Source organism: Pipistrellus hanaki, assembly GCF_964339955.1.
Source record: "Pipistrellus hanaki genome assembly, chromosome: 9".
NCBI classification, from domain to species: domain Eukaryota; kingdom Metazoa; phylum Chordata; class Mammalia; order Chiroptera; family Vespertilionidae; genus Pipistrellus; species Pipistrellus hanaki.
Window position 1 is genome coordinate 15003350 of NC_140511.1, and position 23270 is coordinate 15026619.

Genomic DNA, 23270 nt, shown 5'->3' on the forward strand with positions numbered 1-23270 from the left:
ATCTGTTTTTGTTCATCAGTTTATGTTGTTCATTATATCCCATAAATGAGTGAGATCATGTGATATTTATCTTTCTCTGACTGGCTTATTTCACTTAGGATAATGCTCTACAGTAGCATCCATGCTGTTGCAAATGGTAAGAATTCCTTCTCTTTTACAGCAGTGTAGTATTCCATTGTATCACAGCTTTTTAATCCATTCAACTGCTGATGGGCACTTAGGCTGTTTCCAAATCTTAGCTATGGTGAATTGTGCCGCTATGAACATAAGGGTGCATATATCTTTTCTAATTGGTGTTTCTAGTTTCTTGGGATATATTCCTATAAGTGGGATCACTGTATCAAATGGGGGTTCCATTTTTAGTTTTTTGTGGAAACCCCATACTGTTCTCCACAGTGGCTGCACAAGTCTGCATTCCCACCAGCAGTGCAGGAGGGTTTCTTTTTCTCTGCATCCTCACCAGCACTTGTCATTTGTTGATTTGTTGATGATAGCTATTGTGACAGGTGTGAGATGGTAAGGCATTGCACTCCTTAAGCCTGCAATTGCATAGCAGCTGCCTCTAACCCCTATAGGTTTTATGGGCCTTCAATACATGTTACAACTCATTATTTACAGACTTAAAGAAGACCTGCCATTTCCAATCCCTCTCTCTACCTGTCAATTTACACTTGGCCCATTTTGAATTTTAAGCCCAGACTCTATACATTTGAGTTAATAAACTCTGCTTTATTGTCTCTCCAAGTAAAATTTAAACATGAATAAAATGATCTTTCAATGTATTGGGCCAAGTTGAAATTGACCTTCTGTCCCTACAGAGCAAGACTATAGATCTGGAGTCTATATACACCTGAAGGTTAAGCTCATTCTACCTGTTGGAAGTCAGCCACCAAAGTGTGTGGACCCTAATTGATCATATTTTGTGCCAGAAGCCTACCAGGAGTGGAAAGAGAGCCTGAGACTATTCTCAATCAATGCAGATCAAGTGGCCAGTAGAGAAATGCACAAAAATGTTATGCTATCAACATTTCTAAAAAAAAAATAATTGAAGGTCGCTTCTGGGGAGGTGAATGAGTGAGTTTGAATGCAAACTATTTGGAGTGATGCCAAATAGTTTGCATTCAAATCACAGAGATTGCACAAAATTCCACTTCACACTGGCTAGGAGATGAGTGATGAGCCTCCACCATACTATAAAACTCCCCATACAGGAGTACTCTTCCTTCCCTAAAGTCATACTTGTACTGCCTTTTCTATAAAAATATATTACTTTGCCTTAAAGACATTGTATTAGTGTTGGGGTGTTTCAAAGTGATTTATGGACCATTCAACTTAGTCACAACCAAAGCTTCATAAAAAAGCATACAAGCTCACACTAATAGTGCTTGAAGAAAAGGGGGGGTGTGGAGGTCCTTCATTAAGACTGTCCATCACATGCCAAGCCTGTTTTTTTCCCCATGAACAATTGAGAACACATGCGTCATTGAACACATTAAAAAGCAAGGAAATGTAGAGACCAAAGGCTCACCCTTCAGTGTTAATGCTGGGCAGCACTGCATGAGTTTGCAGTAATGTAAATCATGCTTGATGGATTATTTTCACATTAGAACTGGAACACTGTTACCACATGCTATTTCCTCCATTTACAAGGTTCTGATGTAGAATTCATTTAGTATTCAATGATTCCCAATAACGCAAGACAAGAAAACCTTTAGTTTACAAAAAGCAAGATTTGTTTCTGTTCTAAATTTAACTCATAAGAGGAAAAACCCCACAAATTCATTTAATATATAGTACTGTGGTCTATGCTGTCACCTGCATTTTGAAAGGGGATGGAAATAAACTGAATGAGAGTGAGAAAATATTGCTGAGAGAACAAAAGATAATATACTATACACATTTAAAAGACTCAGAAATATTTAATATATATATTATAGTGATTTCTATTGTGCAATGAAAATGCTGTGTGTGTGTGTATCTATATATATATATATATATATATATATATATATATATATATATATATATACAAAATTATTCTGCTATTCTGCGCTCTCCTGGGTTTGACCTAACACACCCAGTACTTCTGTCTTAATACTCATCATTCTCAGTTGTTACCTATTTTAAAAACTCTTCACCCAAGAATATGCTTATTGATTTTAGAGGGAGAGGAAGGGAGATAGAGAGAAACATTGATGTGAGAGAAAAACACGTGCACCTGCTGGGGATCAAACCTGCAACCCTTCCATGTATGGGATGACACTCTAACCAACTGAGCCATACTGGACAGGTTACCCCTTTTTAATTGTTACATTTATCAAACTATAACCTCCAGGAAAAGGTCAAGAACCTGTCTGCCCTGGTTACCTTTATATCTACTATACCTATGAAACTGTCTAACAACCAGCAGGGACTTTATATTGTTTTATGAATGACTAGTTAACTGAAGAAATGGCTGTGATTGTATGTGGCCCAACAAGTAGCATTAAGTACAATGTCAATTTTGGTTTGATAAAACATTAAACATTTTCTAACAATCATAACCACTTAAAGCTAGAGATAACTACTGAGGCATTTTAGTAGAGGAGATACCACAAACAAGCATGGGTGTAGTAGACAAGAATCCAACTCTTGGGTCCTGAATACAACTTATGATCTTTAAGATGCTGCTATCTCTGAGGCTTTATGATTATAACACAGACACTTCCCAAATCTGAGTGATAATTTACACTAAAATCATTAGGACTCTTTTATGTGATTAGAAGTATAGAGACAACTTTCAAATTTAAGTGGCTTCAACTCTCAAATTTGATCTGGCTATACATTTATTTTGCTTCAATTGAATCAAAGGTAATATAGTAACTGCTTTACTATAAACTACTTTATTTTTTCTATTCTCTATGTTATCATTTTGTGTGTGTGTGTGTGTGTGTGTGTGTGTGTGTGTGTGTGTGTTTCAAAATGGGCCCAAGAGTTGACTTCATAGATCCAAAATGGTATTCCTTACTAAAAACGGCTTTATCATTTTGGCCATTCGTAGGAACAAAGTATACCAAAGGGAATTAATAAAATTCTTTCACCCTCACAGCACTGTGTTTAATCATAGAAAATGATCTCTATACTTCATGAAACAAGTGTCTTCTATTAATCACAGCATAGCTAAGATACTTACCACAAAAGAATAATAAATCTTGAATCCAGGTTTAGCCACAAAGTAGTCATCAGACTTAAATGTTATTTTAATTTGGTTTGTTCTTGACGTGATCCTTGGAGGAACTTCCTTGTGTCCACACCATCGACCTCTAATAATGGTACTGGTTTCAGATACATCTTCCACTTCCACAAAATCATATCTAGTATCAATTTCACAAAAGAAACAAATTTTTATTAAAGTAGTCTTTGAAATATACTTTCACATATAAGTTAAAACTAATATATGTGATTTCTTATTACCTACTAGGTAGAATACAGACATGTTAAAATCAAAGCTAGTTTTGCATGAGGTTTTCTAAATACAAACTTCCACAATCTGTTCTGAGAGAACCTTTATACACAGTTAGCCATGACTGCATGACTGTTCTCAAATCATTAATAATCAAAACGGGCCACATTCTGAGCATCTGGCTTATAAGGTTTGCCTGAAAAAACAAACTAATAACTATAATCTATCATCATATTTGAAAAGATGTTGCCCTAACTATATGGTAAAATATTTGCTATATAAAGTTTTTCAGACAAATCCCACTTTGAATTAATTAACCACACCAGTACTTTCTTTAAAAAGGAACTAATCTGTATCTGTACAGCATACAGAACCAGCATTTTCATTGCACAATAGAAATCACTAATTTTTCTTTTTGGACACTGTCTTTTGAAAGGATAATATAATCAAATATGACTGTCATCAAAATGGAAAGCATATGACTTGGGTAAGGATGTGTGCTAATTAGTACTGTAAATATCTGGGCTGGTCAAACCAGGATGTGAATAAGCCTAAGACCATAGGTTCCTCTTTGGTATTGGTCAGAGAAACATGGAATGCCAGAATTGAACTTCTTTAGACATTCCATACAGCCATTTGATTCCCAAGGTCCGTCCATTCCATCCCACCTTTCCATCACACAATAGGACATATTCAGTGACAGAGTTGCCATTCTAAGGACCATTTATACTATTTTCAGACACTCAAATCTTGGGACATTGACTTGATGAGCTGAACTATTTGCCTTTGGGTTCTGGGCATCAGAGTCTCACTTCTCCCCACTACCTCTTCCCAAATGACTTCTCAATGAAAACAATTTACATTCATAGTGGACAGTGGCATTGAGGCTGGTGAATAAGACTTAGGAAAATTCCTGGGAAAATGGAATGGGGAAACTGAGACAGACAGTTAAATAGCTGGGCAATTTACAACCAGATAATAAATTATAAAATATTATCTTCCCTAACCAAAAACACTTAAGAGTAAATGGTTTCCACATTCCAGACCATGAGGAGGGAAGACTCACCTCAGTCCTGGTCCCCCTTGGGTGACATTCTTTGAAGGTGAAACTGACCAGATAGTGAGTGACCTTAATCCCTCAATGAGCTCATTTTGATGCATCAGCATACCAAAGTATAGACCTAGGAGGCAGCTGAATATTCTATTGAGATCCTCCCCTGAGACCACCCCTAACATTCCTGCCTTTTGAAACAAATAAAAACCCTTAAGACAAAGGACACAATGAGCACTCTCTCAGGAGCACACTCCAGTCCTCCACCCCCATTCTTTCCTCAGGCACTTATCTTCACTTTCTTTTTCTAAACTCTATAGGTTCCCAGGAGACCTGAACCAAGAGGAGCAGCAAGAATGTGGCAGGTTGTCCCAGACTAACCACTGAACCAGTCTCCAAGGGCCTTCTTTTTGGCTATGTAACTTGTTTCCTGAGTCCACACAGCCCAGACGGCTCACCTCTTCTGCCTCCGTGACTTGCTTTCTAAAAGGCCAAAGCATCCACATATAGGCTCAACTCCTCCTCACGTTTCCAAAGGGTCAAGGCAGCTCCACCTCGGCTCACTTCTATGGCTATGATCTTGCCTCTGCTATCTTAAGCCCTTCTTTTCTTTCACTGTCCCCAGTTTAATAAACTTACTCTCAAAAAACACCTGGACTCATATCATGAAATCTTTCCTGCATGAAGTCAAGAACCTACACATTCCATACTGTGCCAGGGCAGACCCACATAAGTGACAGCGTAAGTCTGTCAAACATTATATATATATATAATGTTTATATATATATGTATACACACACACACACACACACACACACACACACACACACACACACTAGTGGCCCAATGCGTGAATGAAGATTCATGCAAGAATGGGCCTCCGTTCCCCTTTTTGCCAGACCACCTGTGCTGTGGCCTGAGCAGCCTTTCTGCTCCAGCACAGAGCCACTTTTCTGCCTTCCCACACTGCCTTGAGACCTGAACAGCTGGGGTGATGTGGAATGCCTGTGTTGTCACCTTGGCAATGACACAAATGTCCTCCTGCCCTATTCCTAGCCACTTGGCACCTGTGTACACAAATTAACCCACCATCTTTGTTGGGCTAATTTGAATACTCACTTCTGATTGGCTGGTGAGTGTTGCGAAAGTACAGTCAATTAGCATGCTACTCTTCTATTAGGTAGATTTTTTGTAACAATTGCCAAAAGTCATCAGCATGAGAAATATCACATTTAAATATTAAGAAAATCTAATTTGGCTTTATGGTCCTACCTATGCACCTCAGAGCTCTTATTGGTTGGGAAGAATAACCTAAGGAGGAGGCAGATATAACAGCATGCTGACTTAATTTTATTGGAAGTGATTTATGAAAGCCTTATGTCCTTTGCCTCAATTATCTCATGAGCAGAATAAGAAGGTTTATATGATTTTCCCAGCTGGTCAACTCTTGGGCACTGTATAAACTAGTTACTTAAAGTTTATATGGTGCTTGGAAGGTGAAAAGAGCTAACAAAGAATTATTTCAAGCAATAACATAATACAGTGTAAACATCAAGGAGGTTTTGGACCAGAGGGTAGAAAATCAATTGCATTTCATTTTATATACAATATGTGTAAATCATATTTACTGCTCAAAGCAGGAGTTTACTGGAAACTTTGTTAAGATTGCAATAGGTCATTCTTGTTTTTAGGACACATCAGCAGCATAATAAATATCTGCTCCAGGTCTGATGTCAAGAGAGCACAACTATGTTTCTTAGGGAGCCTTCCGAGGCAAGTCTCTGAACTGTGTCTTTCCCTTCTTCCTCACCCCTGTCCACCCCTTATTCCTCTACTTTTCCATAAATTTTGAGGAGCAGCTAGATTTGATGGAGGACCAAAATGCAAACCATTCTAGCTTTCTCTTCTTCTGTTTTTAAGGCCAAAATGCCAAAAGAGTTCACTCACTACCAGAATCAAAATCCCTGTTCAGCAGTAGAAAACTGGCTTTCTCCTTCCATGTCATCACCTTTAATAATTTTTCAATAGAGGTGTGTGTGTGTGTGTGTGTGTGTTTCATAAACTCTTTTTTTTTTTCCAGTGCAGAAAATTAGTTCTTTTTTTCAAAGTTAAAAAGAAACAAGATCTGCTCTAGTTTCTTCTCTTTGTAAATACTGACTGGCTCTTCTTGCATGTATTTAAATCTGTATTTGGACATACAGTACCCTCTATGGCCCTAGAAAGTCATAGCCACTGCTATTATTCTTGAAAAAATATAGCAACATAATAAAAACTGTCAGCATAATAAACATGCAACAAAGGACAGCCGAATTTGAGACTCCCCCATTTTTTATTATTCAAAGAAAAATAAGCCTGCTGGAAGGTTTTAGCAGCTCAGTAGTTCATTGGCAATGCAGAACAACTGTGTGCAGTTAAGTACAGAACAGAGAAAAGTCCTTCCCGAGTCTTATATATGCTAATTAAGTGAATAAGATGCTGTGGAGCAGACAATTCAAAAAACAACTGCCTGGGCTTTGTCTGATAAATATTCCCAAAAAGGGAGATTATCAGCCATGGCTTTATCTTCCAATGCTGACTCAGACACTACAGGAGACAGACCATCTGAGGGGCCCACAGTCCCTGAGGTTGCTAACTCTTCCTTCTTACACATACCTGAGACCCTAAAACTATGATTTCAGGGTAAGGGCCTGACACCATAGGTCCTCACTGTCACCCTCTCCCAGGGCGGGGGAACCGTCTCTGTGCATAGTTTACATAGTCCGATTAGTTCCTGGAGCCAAGAACTAAGGGTACACACTCCTTGAGCCCAAGGCTGACTTGGGCCAGAGCCACAAGCCTTGGCTGCAGGTGATGTAGGGTTATTGGATGATCCATCTACTCACAGAGGCTGTGGTAGGCTGGCTAAGACTAAGGCCTGCAGACTCCTGTCTCCCTGGGTGTGAAAGTGAGGTTACTAGACCCTCCACAGGCCCGTCCATGCCCCAGTTGATTTTGCCTGTTAAGACTGACATAAGGCTTTTTGAGAGAGAAGTGGTACATCTTGAGTAGGTCCAAAGAGCCCCAAAGGGGAGTTTGATATGATGCTTTTAAATTTATGTTTGTTTTTTGTTTTTGTTTTTCTACATTGGAAGAGTTCTATCAACTGGACATTTTTCGCCACTTACCTACAGATATCGTTTTCTGCTTCCTCTAATCCAAACTGATTGTCAAAGGCCAGCTGTATCCTTGTTTTGTCCCGGGAGCGGAGCCGCCATGTCAGAAGCAGGTTCCTGGGGTAGCTGTTCGGGAAGCGGGGGCTCTGCAGGTGGCCGTTGCCTGTCACCTGGACGGTCTCGTCTCTCCGGTACAAGTCTGTGAGGTGATTGCTCTCTGTTAGTAGTCACAACTTGTAGAAATTAGTATGTTGCTCCAATTACAGGAAAGCAAAAAAAAAAAAAGAACAGTTTAAAAAACATCACATTTCAAAGCACTTCTTGATTTTGATTAAAAACATAAGACCAAATGGTAGCCCTTTGGTGAAACAAATAACATAGACATCTCTTCTGTAACCACCTGCTTTCCAAAATCCCTCGCCCGTGTAGACATGATGACAAATGCTTTGTATTGGAGGGGCTCTCTTAACATCATATTTGACAAGGAAAAAATAACAATTATCCCAGAACTCAGGTTCATTTTGATTGTAGTTCATTCTCCATCTTTTCTTTATGTTTTTAATTTAAATTCATTAAATTCATTATTGTTTAAGTATTACATATGGCTCATCCCCACCCCTCCACTAACCCCTTCCTAGCTACTCCCACCCCTCAGCACCATCCTTCCTCTTTTTAATGTAATACAAATAAAATTATTTTTTTAAAAAACAGGGACAGTGTAATGGCATACCTTATTGATTAGCTGTATAAATGAACCCATGAGTGAAAAACACATTTTAAAGACCTAATGGTGTTTATAACCCTAGTTTTGCATTCAAGTGATGTTTTTCCATGGTTTCTCCATCATGAAAATCATATTTTTGGCATTAGTTTTTCATGACTTAAATAGATCCAACTCATCTTTTATTTTCTCTGTGTTGTTTGTTTAATAGCATTTTTTGTTCGGTCTCTGTCCTGAGTTCCTGAGAGGGAACTTCTAAACCCTTAGAATTTTGCAAGTAACAGAAGTGCTCTTTCTCATGATGCTCCCCTGGGGCCACATTATGCTAATGAGGTGAGATACTTGGAACTCCTAAGTAGTTTCAGGAAGGGTGCTGGCCTCAACAGAAAGACCAACATGAGCTCTGAGCCTGGGAATCAGCCTGGAGAGAAGGAGCATTGGGACGTGAGTTTAATCACATTGCTTGTGATTCAATCCATCTTGCCTACAGAATGAAACCCCATAAAGACTCTGGCCATGGGGGCTTGGGCAAGCCTCCTGGTTGGGGATGCACACTGATGTGCTGGGAAGGGGATCGTCCTGAGGGAACAAAGGCTTTGTGCTTGGGATGCCTGGGACCCTCCCAGACATGCTTGCCACATGTTCCTCTTTATTTGGCTGGTTCAGATTTGTACATTTTATAGTAACATTGCGATTTTAACTATAGTACTTTCTTAAATCCAATGAGTTGTTCTAGTATGAATTAAAAAAAAAAAAAAAAGGGTGGGGGGAGGTTCTATGGAAAGTGACCTCACAGGGTGACATGATCACAAATTCTTAACTGGGCAGGTCATGGTGGGTAGTCAGGCCCCAGGCATATGACTTTTTAGTAACAAGTTTATATTTGCCTTAAGCAAGGCCTGTCCATTGTTTCTGTGCATCTAGGTTCACACACTTTTGAAATAAGCCATGACCAGCTGCAAAAAGCACATGATCTTATCAATTATTCTGTAATCTGTAATCCAACCCCCCTCCTTGCTTTTCCCCACCTCCACAGAGGCTTCCTTAAATTCCTCCCTTAATTTCAAACGCATAAAAGAAGCTGTAAAACTGTTGTTCTCTGGAGCATTTGAGAGCTTGCTCCCCAGCATGTGTCTTCAGTTTGGCTCAAATAAACTCTTATAAAAATTCTCTACAGGCTCTGGCAGGTGTGGCTCAGAGAGGTCACAGGTTAGATTCCCTATCAGAGCACATGTCAGGGTTGTGGGCTTGATTCCCAGAAGGGGATGTGTAGGAGGCAGCCCACTGAGATAGATGTTTTTCTCTCCCTCTTCCTTCCTATTTCTCTATTATCAATCAAAACATATTTTTAAGAAGTTATTAAAATGTTTAGACTTCTGCCCTAACTGGTTTGGCTCATGGATAGAGCATCAGCCTGCGGACTGAAGGGTCCCAGGTTCCATTCCAATCAAGGGCATATACCTTGGTTGCGGACACATCCCAGTGGGAGGTTTGCAAGAGGCAGCTGAATCAATGTTTCTCTCTCATCGATGTTTCTAACTCTCTATCCCTCTCCTTTTCTCTCTGTAAAAAGTCAATAAAATATATATATTTTTAAAAATGTTTGGACTTCTTACATCAACACTACCAAATTCTCAAGCCCGAGGCTGTGGGAAAGGCTGAATTTGTAGCCAGCTGGTCAGAAGTGCGGGTAGCCTGGGGACCACCGAACTTGTAGCTGGGGTCAGAAGTGCAGTCTTGCAGGGACTGTGCCTTTAACCTGTGAAACCTGACCTAACTCTCCGTAGCTTGTATCAGAATTACATCGCACAGTGGATCCATTTTTCATTTCTCCCAGGATCCAGAGTTCTCTTTGCGCTTTAGATTTTGGCTTTTTAGGCCCCTCTATAAGCAGACTCCAGCCACAGCCTATTTCTGTTTCCCCGCAGAGAGTTCACTGTGGGGCCTGTAATTCAGTGCTCCTGGTCAGGAAGGTCTAAATTGCTGGCGGAAGCCACTCAGAGGTTGGGCTGCTGAGGGTAGCTCTTAAAGTTTCCAAAATAAGAGACGGCATGTGAACAATGAGTCAGCCTGAGGAATGTAGTCTTCTCTCCCTTTGACAAATATTCCTGTGCATATGGGAATTTCCACGTCACTGTCTTTACTCGTGCTGTTTGTAGTGTTGCACTGGCCCAGTTAAACTTTGTGTGGGAAAGAGAGTCCTAGGAAGAGCAAGGTGCTAGAGGAAGTCACACTCCTGTCTGCAGACTAGGGCACTGACTGCGCAATCACCCCTCCAGTGAGCCCAGTTAAAGGAAACCTGCAAGGCCAGAAACAGTTTTGCTAGCTGACCTGTTGTTCTTCTCTTCCTTTGACCTTATGCTGAAAACATAGCCATGAGAAGTACTTGTCTGCTCATTTAGGAAGTGGGTGAAGACTGCTAGGGAGTAGGGTGACTGACAGGTGTGAGCTTTCTTTTTTTTTTCTTTTTTCTATTAGGCTATCATTTTCTTTCTTTCTCTCTTTTTTACATTTTTTTTATTAAATTATTATCTGTGTACATATTTTAACCTTCCCCCCCCGCATACATACGTCCCTCCCCAGAGTTTTGTATCCATGTATACAAGTCCTTCGGTTGATCTATTATCTCCCAGGGGTGAGTTTTCAATGAGCCAGTCAACAATCACTTATTAAGCACAAACTCTAATCAATGCATTGCAATATTTTCAATCCTCCTATCTCTTGTTTATTATTTTCACATTTTGCCATATTTTCTTATCTTCAGTACTATTATTTAGTTATAATTTCTCTAAATTAATATTTCTAATCAAAAGCAAATCTATTCTAGATAAAACCTTATATCAACAATGTAAATAGCAATGGATATCATATGCCATGAATAGAAGATAATCAATAAATCTGAATATATAACTATTAAATTCTTAAATAACCCATCTCAGGTATTCAGATTCCTCATTTTTAAATAAGAAGATTGAATAGCATATTTTATCTGGTCTCTTTCAGGGGTAATATTCAGTGTTTTTGTTTTGTTTTATTTTTTTGTTTTGTTTTTGTTTCTTTGTTATTGTTTTTAACATTTATGTAATTTTATATTTTTACTGTTCCAGAAACTATGTTAGATTCAAATATAATTCAAGAATGTTTAGAGAGCAGCTTTGAAGACCTGAGAAACAAAGTTGATGTGTACCATCAGAGCAGGGGGAGCTACAGGACTAGCATGGTGAGTACAAGGTGTGTGCATGGCTCACAGTGGGAGGAATAACCTGAGCACATTCCAAAGGTTCATATTGGGGGGTTGGGGTGATAACATACTTTAAAGGTAAACTACAGAAAGATTTGAAAGACAAATGTACCTGCACTTGATATAGGTGGAAACAGGAAAGTTCTGGAAAGGGTAAAAGGCCAGTGCAGTGGTCCGCAAACTGCAGCTTGCAAGCCACATGCCATTTCCCTCTCTATTGATTAATGAGTTTGCCGACCATTGCCTTAGGAAAAAACACTTAAAAAACATTTTAATGATGTACCCTGTTTCCCCGAAAATAAGACAGTGTCTTATATTAATTTTTGCTCCCAAAGATGCGCTAGGTCTTATTTTCAGGGGATGTCTTATTTTTCCATGAAGAATACGGTACACATTTATTGTTAACTGAAAAAAAGGAAATTTATTACCTGTGTACGGTACGGGAGTACGGTAGTTGTCAACACAAATCAGACAAACTGTGAATCCTACAGTATCAAGAATTTACTCATTTATTCAATGACAATCATGTCATAATCTTCTGGAACATCATCATAATATTGTTGTTATGTTATTCAATTCCTGAATTCCCTGGTGAATTTCTTGTGACTCCATTTCTTTCAGAATCAGTGGACCAAATCTCTCATGTTTAGCCTAGGGGGAGCCTTATTTTCGGGGGGGATGCCTTATATTTCACTCAGAAGGAAACCGGTAGGAGGTCTTATTTTCGGGGAAACATGGTACTAATGTCTTTAACCTGAAGTCAAAACTTCTGGGTAAGGGTAATGCCTTAGCAGTGGTAGGCAAACTCATTAGTCAACAGAGAGGCAAACTGTGGCTTGTGAGCTGCATGTGGCTCTCGAGCCACAGTTTGCCGACCACTGGGCTAGTGGAGGGGAAGATCATCAGCCTGTTGGTGCTGTGGAAAATGGTCTGCAGGAGGGCAGCTGGAAGGAGAGAACCCGAAGGCAAGCACCTGCCATGGGACCGTCTCCTAGGAGTCCCTCCTAATGTGCAGGGGACACAGTGGCCTCAGCTGATGTCTGAAACAGAGGATAGTCCACAACCCTATATTCTCTGTGTCTTCCTATACATACAAATCCTTGGTAATGTTTAATTTACAAATACCTAGTAGGCACATTAAGAGATGAACAATAACTAATAACAAAACAAAATAATTGTAAACATATATCCCAATAAAACTTATGTGGCCTGGTCAGTGTGGCTCAGTAGTTGAGCATCGACCTATGAACTGGCATTCAGTTCCCAGTCAGGACACATGCTCAGGTTTCAGGGTGTGCAGGAGGCAGCCAATCAATGATTTTCATCACTGATGTTTCTATTTCTCTCTCCCTCTCTCTTCCTCTCTGAAATCAATACAAATACGTTAAAATAAGTATGTGAAGGTGGTCACTGGTTTCAGAAGATCCCTTGCTAAAGTCGTCCTGAAGACTCATTGCTTTCTGGTGCACCACATTGCCATTAATCAGAACACATTTTCTGTTTATATCTTCCACTCATGCATTTAATACCTTCTCCATCTTAAGTATTTGTCATATATTGGAGCCATCGCTTTTACAGTTTAGGGTACACCAGCAAAATTGGCACAAATTTACTTTTCCTTCTTACAGTTTCACAGATAATATTGGTTCTTACTGTAGACCTTAGCAACCTCAGGATACAACTTCTTTCCTTATTAACTCACTGATTTAACCGTTTACTTAAAGAAAGAACCTCATGCCTTCTCTTTGGCATATCTGAACTGCCATATCTGAACTTTGGGGTCGTTATTAAGTAAAATAAGGGTGATTTGAACAACAGCATTGTGGCACTTACAGTTAATCTGAAAACCAAGAAGGCTACTCCCTGACTATGGGTGGAGAGGGTCTACTGTGTGAAGAACTTGACAAAGGGATGAGTGACATCCTGGGTGGGATGAAGAGGGATGATTGCAATGTAAAACATGAATTGTATATTTCTGGAGTTAATATTTTGGGACCCAAGTTGACCTTGGTTACCTGAAGCTGAAGAAAGTGAAATCTCAGATAGGGGAAACTATGTAGTTGCCAAAGAACAATGTTCTGACCTAGAATGGCAGGTAGCAGTAAGTCTAAATCAGGGAAAGAAAATCAAAAGGAACTTGGAGTTAAGAAAGGACCACAAAGAAATGAATCAGAGACAGGAGCAACATGCTAATGCAAAGGCCTGCGCCCAGCATGGTAACCCTAACACATAGCAGAATGGGTAGGGTAAACATTTTTGACGAAATGGAAGTCTGGTTTCAATGTGGCAATGAGAAATTCAAGTAGAAGCTTTATCAGGCTTCTGGGACTATAACACTGGACTTAACGTGGGAGAATAGAACTGATGAGGTCTCTGCTTAGAGAGGAGAGGGGAAGCCTTGTGGGGAGGGGCAGATCCCTAGGAAGTGTCTGCAGAAAGGAGGCTAAGGCATGGGTGCTGGCACACATGTTGGGGGACGGAAGTCAGGGGGTGGGATGGGACAGACAAGAAAAGAATTGCCTGGGAAATCACAGAAGCAATGTCTGGGAGGCAGGCAGGGGACCCACAACAGTGCCAAGTCTATATCAAGTTGCCTAGAAAGAGGAGATTTCAAAGACAGAGAGGTCAATGGTATCAACACACAGAAGACCACAGAGCTTGTCAATAACAAAGTGAGCATTCTTCATATGTGCTCACATAGAGATTTCTGCCAGTAGAAAAGAGACTTCTTTTTTTTTTTTTTTAGAACATTATGAAAGACTAGATTGTCGTAAGCGTACTAACTCTGCTTTTAAGTGAAACACCAATTATATTTTTTTAAGAAAGCTATAGTTTTATTAAGAAAAATTTGTTTCCAGTTTTATGAAGGTACCAAAGACCTATATTGCAGTATATTGAACTGGAGATCGCCCCAAAAATTAAAAATCTAATTTCTGATTTATTTTCCCTTCAAAACAAAACCCTCCTAAAATCTATATATATACAAGCTAGATATCAATAGCAAACATTTTTATAGTGCTTATTTTGTTCAAGGCATTGTTCTAAGTACTTTGAATACTTCAATTATAGCATCTAAACTCTATTAAGCATGATGCATGACTTTGTGTGTGTGTGTGTGTGTGTGTGTGTGTGTGTGTGTGTGTGTGAGAGAGAGAGAGAGAGAGAGAGAGAGAGAGAGAGACCATATATACTTCAGATCTCAGAGGGGAGGGGCATGAGAGGGACTAGGAGAGATTAATCAAAGAACTTACATATATCTATGGATAGCCCACAGACACAGAGAATAGTGTGGTGAAGGCCTGGGGTGGGGGCAGGGGCTGAGTGGAGGGGGACCAAGAAGGGGAAAATGGGGGACACCTATAATACTGTTAACAATAAAATAAACAAATAAGTAAACTTGCTGAGTTCATTATCAACATTTGATGGATGGAGAGTCTGAGGCACAGAGATGTCAAGTAATTTACTCAAGGTCATAGAGTTAGTGAAGTGTGGGGTCAGAATACAAAATCAGGCAATTGGTCCCAGAGCTGATGCTCTTAACTACTCCATAGAAGGTGTTCTTCCTTCTTAGTTTGAAATTTGCTAGAGACTTTTAGACTCTTTGCTCTCTGTAATCCACTTTGACTTCTGAGTCACTCTGTTTAAGTGTAATTGATAACTTCATATCCACTTAGGACTATTCTTAGCTGAAGAGTTATAATGAGATATAGAAACAAAGAGAAACCTACAAATTAAACCTGAGGTCACTACCAAGTATTATAGATACAGTTATATTTCTGGATGAAGCTATTTACTCTGGTGTTCCAATAATAGCAAACATTTATGGAGCGATTATGATTGGCCAGGCACACCATAAGAGGTTTAAATACCTAACTTTATTTAATCCTCACAACAACCCATGCCATCCATAATATCTGCATGTTACAAAGGAAACTCCAGCAGTTTAAGAAACTTGTGACCACAGGGCACAAAGCTAGTAAACTTAAACTCAAACAGATCCAGAGACACAGAAGCCTGGAAGAGACTGAGGAATCTCAGAGAAAAGGCAGGAAGGGAGAAAGTGGGGGGATGGAGGGGAAGGGATTAATTAAAGACCTCCTATGCATATATGCATAGCCCATGGACAGGGACAATAGGGTGGTGAAGGCCTGTGGCAGGGGGTGGGGCAGGCTAGAAGAGGTCAATAGAAGAAAAAGGGAACATATGTAATAGTTTCAACAATAAATTTTTTTAAATTAATAAATATATCCGGGGTAGTATTTGAAATTAAAACAGGGAGGAAAAAAAAAAGATTTGACCCGAGGAAGTTTATCTTCAGAACACACACTTTTTTTTTTTTTTTTTTTTTTTAAATCCTCACCTAAGGATATTTTCCCATTGTTTTTTCAGAGAGAGTGGAAGAGCAAGGGAAAGACAGGAAAAAAAAATATCCATGTGAGAGAAACACATCAATTGGTTGCCTCCTGCAAGCACTCCTACCAAAGCCTGGGCCAGAGAGGAGCCTGTAGCTGAAGTATGTGCCCTTCACCAGAATCAAACCCAGGACTCTTTGGTCCGCAGGCCAATGCTCTATCCACTGAACCAAACTGGCTAGGGCCAGAACATACACTTTTAATTAGAGCACTATTCTAACTGTATAAGTACAAAAATATAATATATATAATTTTTCATAGAGTTTCTATGTGTACATGGCAAAAATGTATCTTATTTTGCATTTTAATACAGAAGGAGGTTTATATCCTCAAAAAACTGAGTAGTTCATTTGATTTTTTTTTTTTTTTAAAAAAAACAACTAAAATGAAAAAAAAAAAAATCAAGATGCTATATCTGTCTGTCCTGTCTCCAAAACTTTAAGCAAACTAAGCTCGCCCCGCAGAGTATTCCATTAGCTCATGAAAAGTCACTGCCTGCACTGTCACTTGTCTCTGGAATTCATCTAGAACCATCCTTCTCAAAATGGGGTCCCCAGACCGGCATCATGGGCATCCCCGGGGAGCTTGTTAGAATGCACATTTTCAGGCTCTGCCAAGACCTACAGAAGCAAGGATGCCACAGGTGGAGTCCAGTGACACTTCTGTTATGAGCCTGCCAGGTGCTTCTGGCGCTCCCTAAAGTTTGAGATTCACTGACAATATCATACTGTCTACTATTTTGCTTTTTTTTTTTTTTTAATATATTTTATTGATTTTTCACAGAGAGGAAGGGAGAGAGATAGAGAGCTAGAAACGTCGATGAGAGAGAAACATCGACCAGCTGCCTCCTGCACACCCCCTACCGGGGATGTGCCCGCAACCAATGTACATGCCCCTGACTGGAATCGAACCTGGGACCTTTCAGTCCGCAGACCGATGCTCTACCACTGAGCCAAACTGGTTTCGGCTATTTTGCTTCTTATTCTACACTTCCCCAATTCCTCCACCCCTATCTTTTGAACCTGTAACTCATGTATGATTTTCAACCTTAACTCTTAACTGATGGCTTATCATGGGCTTGCTCTCCTTTCTTTGACCTTGGAACCTCTTCCAGGACTTCAATTCTGGAAAACAATGATCTAGGGTCAGAGGCCACCAACCTTGGTGCCTTTGACACTGAACACGTGGCTCTCACCCCTTAGCTAGATTTTCCCATTTCATGGAGAAGTCATAGAATGTATATGTAAGGAGAAATGAAAATACACATAAAGGTAATATTTTAATTTCTTCTCAAGTTATATCATCTAGGGCAGATACTGAGTTGCTGACATAAAGATTAAACTATTTCATCCAAGATTCTATAGGAACAAGTGATGTTACAGTTGCGAACTCTGCCACCTCACATGGATTCAGTGGAAGAGTGAAGACCTACTCTTCTGCATCACTGTCCCCATGTGACATCCAGGGGCCACCTTAGTCACAAGCCCTATATTCTTAGCTACAAGCCCCAAAGAATGGTCATCAAGTCAGGAAATTCCCAACTTCCAAAGGGATTTATGACAAAGTTTCACTTGTAAAATGGCCATTCTCTGATCATGCACTATATCATAGTGATGGAAAGTAACTTCACAGGGTGATCTGATCATATATTTTAATTAATTTTGAGAGAGAGAGAGAGAGAGAGAGAGAGGTGAGAGTGGAACATCAATGGGATACCTTCTGCATGCCCCCTCTCTAGGATCCAACCCCCAACCAGGGCATTTTTCCCTGATTGGGAATTGAACCTGCAACCATTTGGTTCATCAGATCACACCCAACTAACTGAGCGACACTGGCCAGGGCATGCCTATAACTTCTTTAGAGAAAGATTTTAAGTCAATCCTGTCCCTTGTTCTTGTACATCTAAGTGGAGACACATTTGAAATACCAGAAGGAATTCCCCTCCAAGTGGGTATTAACCCTCAAGAGAGCACCTAATCCTGTTAACTACTGTATTTTCCGGCATATAAGATGATCCCCTAATTTTTACAGTTAAAACATAGGTTTAGGCCTATATTCGCTGTATAAGACTACCCCCCACTTCAAAGAAAAGACTTACTTTGCCATCAAGATCTGCAGGTAATTTTTGTGCAATTTTGGTCTTTTGCCCTCGATTTTCGGTTCACTTTTTTTCCGTTTCAAAAGTAGTCTTATACGCCGGAAAATATGGTATTTTATAATCCACTCTCTGCCTAGCTTTCTGCAATTTTTTCCTTACATCCCTTCTTTTAACTGCATAAAAGAATCTGCAAAACCATTATTCTGTGGAGCGTGCATCCTGGCATATAGTGTCAGTTTGGCTCAAATAAACTCTCATAAAAATTGTCTAGAGATTTTGACCTAACATTGACAATAGAAACAATGTTTACCCAGAATGTAGCTGAATGACATATAAATCCTTCTCACTTCTGTTGCAAAACAGCAACCGCAATGCTTGCTTCTGTATATTTCAGAAGCATCCACTTTTGTAAGTTTATCAGAAATGGAAGTTGACCAAAAAGTAGGCAGTAAATATCATTGCTTTGGTGCTGTCCTTTCTTTTAAGATAAACTTGGTTTTGTTACTTTAACAGGTAATGAACTCGACACAGAGAAGTTGAAGTGGTTATTGTTAAGTCAAGAGAAAGAAAAGGCTGGTGCATGTCAGACTGGAATCTCGAATTCAGCACCATCTGTCTAGTCCTGGTGATTTTCTCACTAACGGAGATAGCAACCTTAGACACACCATGTCATCTTTCTGGCTTCTGCTTCGGGTAATGGGGCATTTACGCTCTTTTCAGGTTCAGATGACATAACACCTCCACAATTTTCTTTTCGGGAGATACAATTGCCATGGTCGGACGGTGCCTAACACCAGTGAGGCAAGGATAGGACATGGAATCTGAAATCCCAAATCTTCAATGATACTGTTGTATGCTATTACCTAAAATAAGAGTGCTAAAATTAGACTTCAACAAATGTTCAGCACATACTGTTTAGTAAACTGTTACTTCTTGTCAACCAGAAAAGTGTTCTGGGCACAAAATGGCCATTTAACACATCAATTTGAACACATTACAGAGCAATTCGAATAAAATTTTTTAGTGTAGACACAGTGTATTCTATCCTTTGCTCTTTTTTAAATCTAAGTAGAGGTTTCTTTCTGAGAGGCTGGTTAGGTACAAGAGATAAAAACTGATGATTTTCAAAGTGCTTTAAAATTTCTTAGAAAGTTCCATAGGAAAGTAAAAAATAAAAAGAAAAGGAAATCATATGCAGAATATTAAATTCCTTGAGGAAAAGAACCAGTCTTGCTCCCTAACCTGACCCTAGTCCCTTGCCAGTCTGGAGTTCCAGGAGTTCCACATACCAGTTCCAAGACCAATAGTGGATGCCTAAAACCAGATAGCACTAAACCCTATACATACTATTTGTTTTCCTATGCCTGCATATTTTTAGGAACTATTCTCATATATGTTGAGCAATATATGAAACCAGGTGACTGATTAGATCTCACAGCTTCTCATCCTATACAATTATCTAATTTGGAAACTCAGCAAGAATATCAAGAGTCAGGTCTATGCCTTGCCTACTGTATTACTACTACTACTACTACTACTAACTACTAAATTACCTTGGGTAAACTTTGCACCCTGCCTTAACAACATGGTATAGAAAATGTCCTAGGTCACAACACAGCACCTTCATTGGTGAGAAGTCGTATGGTATATTACTGAAGAGGGAAAAAGAAACAAAGGGAGAGATAGAGAATATAAAAGAGAGAAGGGCAGGGTGTCCCTAAGTTTAAAATGAAGAGGTCATTTTGTAGAATAGACCCTAAAAGAAGAATCTGGATTAAAGTAAGTGTAATTAGGTAATTTTCCATAAATCATCTAACTTGAAAGGCACAGGGTTGGAGTTTCCATGGGTGAGTGAGCTGCTAACGGTAAAAATTAGACTCTGTTAACTTAGTTCATTCGAAAATCAGCCTGAAGGTATTTTCGACATCTTTTCCCTCAGTGTTTCCTGAGGCATTGCAGCTTGCCATCAAGCACTCAGTTCCTCCTGGACTGATGACAGGACAATCTTCATCAAGGAATTTAGGGCTGACACCTGGCACGTGCTCCCAGCGGGAACTGGGCTTCCAAAAGCCCGTGTCAGCTCCTAAACAGCCACCTTCGCTCACTCGGCTGGCTTTTAAGCAACTTGAGAGCAAAGCTGATTTTTATTCAAAATTCTCCGTCAGACTTTTCTCAGAACTCAGCAGTTGAGAAAGCCTTTCTTTGTATGAAAATTTGAGAAGAGGGAATTGGTTGACAGTTATATGTCTTTTTTTTTTTTTTTTTTTTTTTTTTTTTTTAATTACAGCTCCTTTTGGTACAAACCGATGTGTTAATGTTACACAAGCAACTTTCCTTGTAATAACAATTTGGAGACAATGTTTTAAAGAGTAATCACTTGATAATTCCCTGAGCTCAAATTCTTCTTCTTTAAGAATCTGAATCCATCAAAGAAGGGGAGGGGGGATTACTCTAAAGTCTTTTTGACAATTTGCCAGAAATAGTCATCAGGAGTGTAGTAACTGTCCAATGTACCACATCCATAGGTATTATTCCTCACTTCACTGTATCCTTTTAATGTGTAAGTGTTTGTTTCACATTGCACAACAGTGAGATATCATAGTCTTTCCTTGGTAACAACTTTTATTTTCCATACAGATTACAGAAGTGATATAAAATTATATTAAAATGGAAATGATTTTTTGTTTCATTTTTGGAAATTAAAATCAGTGAAAATAAAGATTGCCCTAGAATAGTCATACTATAATTTATATTAGTTAATTCTCTGCTAAATATCTTTCCTTCTATTATAGATTTATTTACTTGTAAAGGAGGTGAAAAAATGAAATGACATTCTGAAATGTCTCAAATGGAGGTAGGTGATGTTGAATGGCATGATGAAAGTATTATAAAATCAAAGGCTGCTGAAGAGAGAGATCTTTCAAAACCAACTTAACATCCAGGAAACAGAACAATCATGTGACAAAAATATCTGCTTTGATCACTACCAACTTAGCTCAGAGATATAGAATGAAAACCAGCAAAACAAAGAGAAAAGTAATAACAAGGAAGAACTACATTTAGCAGAAAACATTTATTATATAAAAAAAACAATCCTACATAATAAAAGGCTAATATGCACCAATACTGGAAGAAGAAGTAATTTTGAAGATTTGAAAGTCAATTAAAAAAGGCTTTAACCCATCCGGCTTGGCTCAGTGGCTGAGTGGCGACCTATCATGGATTGCTTCCTGGTCAGGGCATAAGCCTGGTTGTGGGGCATGCAAGAGGCAGCCAATCAATGATTCTCTCTCATCATTGGTGTTTCTATCTCTTTCTCCCTCTCCCTTCCTTTATGAAGTCTATGACTATATGAACTTGGACTTTCACTGGGACAATGAAATAAACAAAAATTATGATACTTTTGTGGATAAATTTATACTATCATCATTTTATTAAAAAAGCATTTTGTGTCCTTCCAATGTGGACTCCCTCTCCCAACAAAAGCCATTGCTAAATGAATGTTGGGTTTTACAAGTCTCTTCAATATTGTTACCTTTTCTGGTGAGCCTCCTCTACGGATTCTTCCCTTGTACTAAGAATAGGCATGGAGTAGCTTTCCTCAGGAGAGGTTAGATTATGCTAGCCCACCTCTCAGTGGTTTTAATACCGCATGTTCATATTGGATCAGTGAGTCTCTGCTTCATGTTTTCTCACTCTGGGACCTAAACTAAGGAGGCATCATCCTGGAATATTAACAGTCAAGGCAGGGGGAAATGAGAGATTAATAATTGCCCATTGGTGTTTTAACTACTTATGTTTACATTTCATCATGGCCAGACCTGACTATTAGCAAGAAGGTGCCTGGAAGAACAGGAGAACTGGAAACATGAATAGTTCTTGCAACTGCTGCAATCCATACTTGCTTCCCACACACTGAAGACTTGTTTTATTTTCTAATTGGCAGCATGATCAATCCAGACAAAGAATAACATCTCATTATTTTACTATAAATTATTGCAATGTTGCTGGGGGGAGATGGACAGGAGAGAAATGGATAGGGGCAGAGGACTCATGGATGAAAACTTGATGACTATGGAGGAAGAAAAGCAGGGCTAAGGTGCCAGAAAAATATATTAGAGGAAGTGATCTTGATTGTTTTTTAGAACTTGTTGTTTTGCTGGAGATGGCAAATAGTTTACCAGGTGGGTACACTCCAATGGCAAAGGCTTCCTGCAGCACTGCCTGAAAGGGATTCTGAGCCCGTGTCTATACCAAGTGGAGAAAAATAGAAATGATTAACAATGTCTGGCATAGGCCCAGCAGCATGGAGACAGAGTATGTTTTTGCCACTCCTTGTTTATATCCCTCATTTAAATACTGAATCATATTCTAAGTCTCCTTGTTGCTCTACACTTAACTTTCCTCTTTCCTGTTAAAAAATTATGCATGTCTAGATAGCATTCTTGTTCACAGGGGCACCTAATAAATACTTGCTGAGTGAATATTTGCTTGGAAGTAACAAAGAAAAAATGGGTGGTTTACATGTCTAGCAGCAAAGGAATCTCTGGGTAAATTAAATTTATGTAGCACATCTTTTTCATATTCTCAGAATACATGCAAATGTTACGTTATAAGAATGATTTTCACAAAAGCTCATCTTTACTAAATATCTTCAGGTTCTACAATAAGTGCTGAATGTTTATTAGTCTATTTGGAGTGCAAAGGAAAATTACACATTAGTCCTCATCAGTCCACTTATTCAGAAACAGGGAATCACTTGCTTATGTGCAACAGAGACAAATTTTATTTTAGTCTTTATTTATTGAGATCATGACTTATTTTTAATTTTTAACTTTTTATTTATTTCAGAGAGGAAGGGGGAAGAGAGAGAGAGGAACATCAATGATGAGAGAGAACCATTGATTGGCTGTCTCCTACATGCTGCCCCCTTCCCTCCCCAGAGATCGAGCCTGCAACCCAGGCATGTGCCCTTGACTGGACTCAAACCTGGGACCCCTCAGTCTGCAGGCCTGTGCTCCATCCACTGAGCCTAACCAGCCAGGGCATCATCATGACTTATTTTAATAGTATCACGAGCTCTGACTTTAAGTGTAGACAATCAGACAAGCAGATCAAGAGGGAAGAACTGGATAAATGAGGCTAATATTCAC

The 23270-nt window shown here is 39.3% G+C and overlaps 1 protein-coding gene across 2 annotated transcripts in view; it reads right to left on the reverse strand.

Annotated features, from left to right (window-relative positions):
• Positions 1 to 23270, reverse strand: part of PDGFD (platelet derived growth factor D) — a 192747-nt gene that overhangs the window by 69968 nt on the left and 99509 nt on the right. The window contains exons 2-3 of one of the 2 annotated variants that reach the window (XM_084893736.1): positions 7658 to 7844; positions 3173 to 3353 (exon numbers count right to left, since the gene is read on the reverse strand). In XM_084893736.1, the coding sequence (XP_084749862.1) occupies positions 3173 to 3353; positions 7658 to 7844 (368 nt within the window). Of the gene's footprint in view, positions 1 to 3172; positions 3354 to 7657; positions 7863 to 23270 lie in introns of both variants that reach the window. The other variant, XM_084893735.1, reaches the window with a different exon arrangement.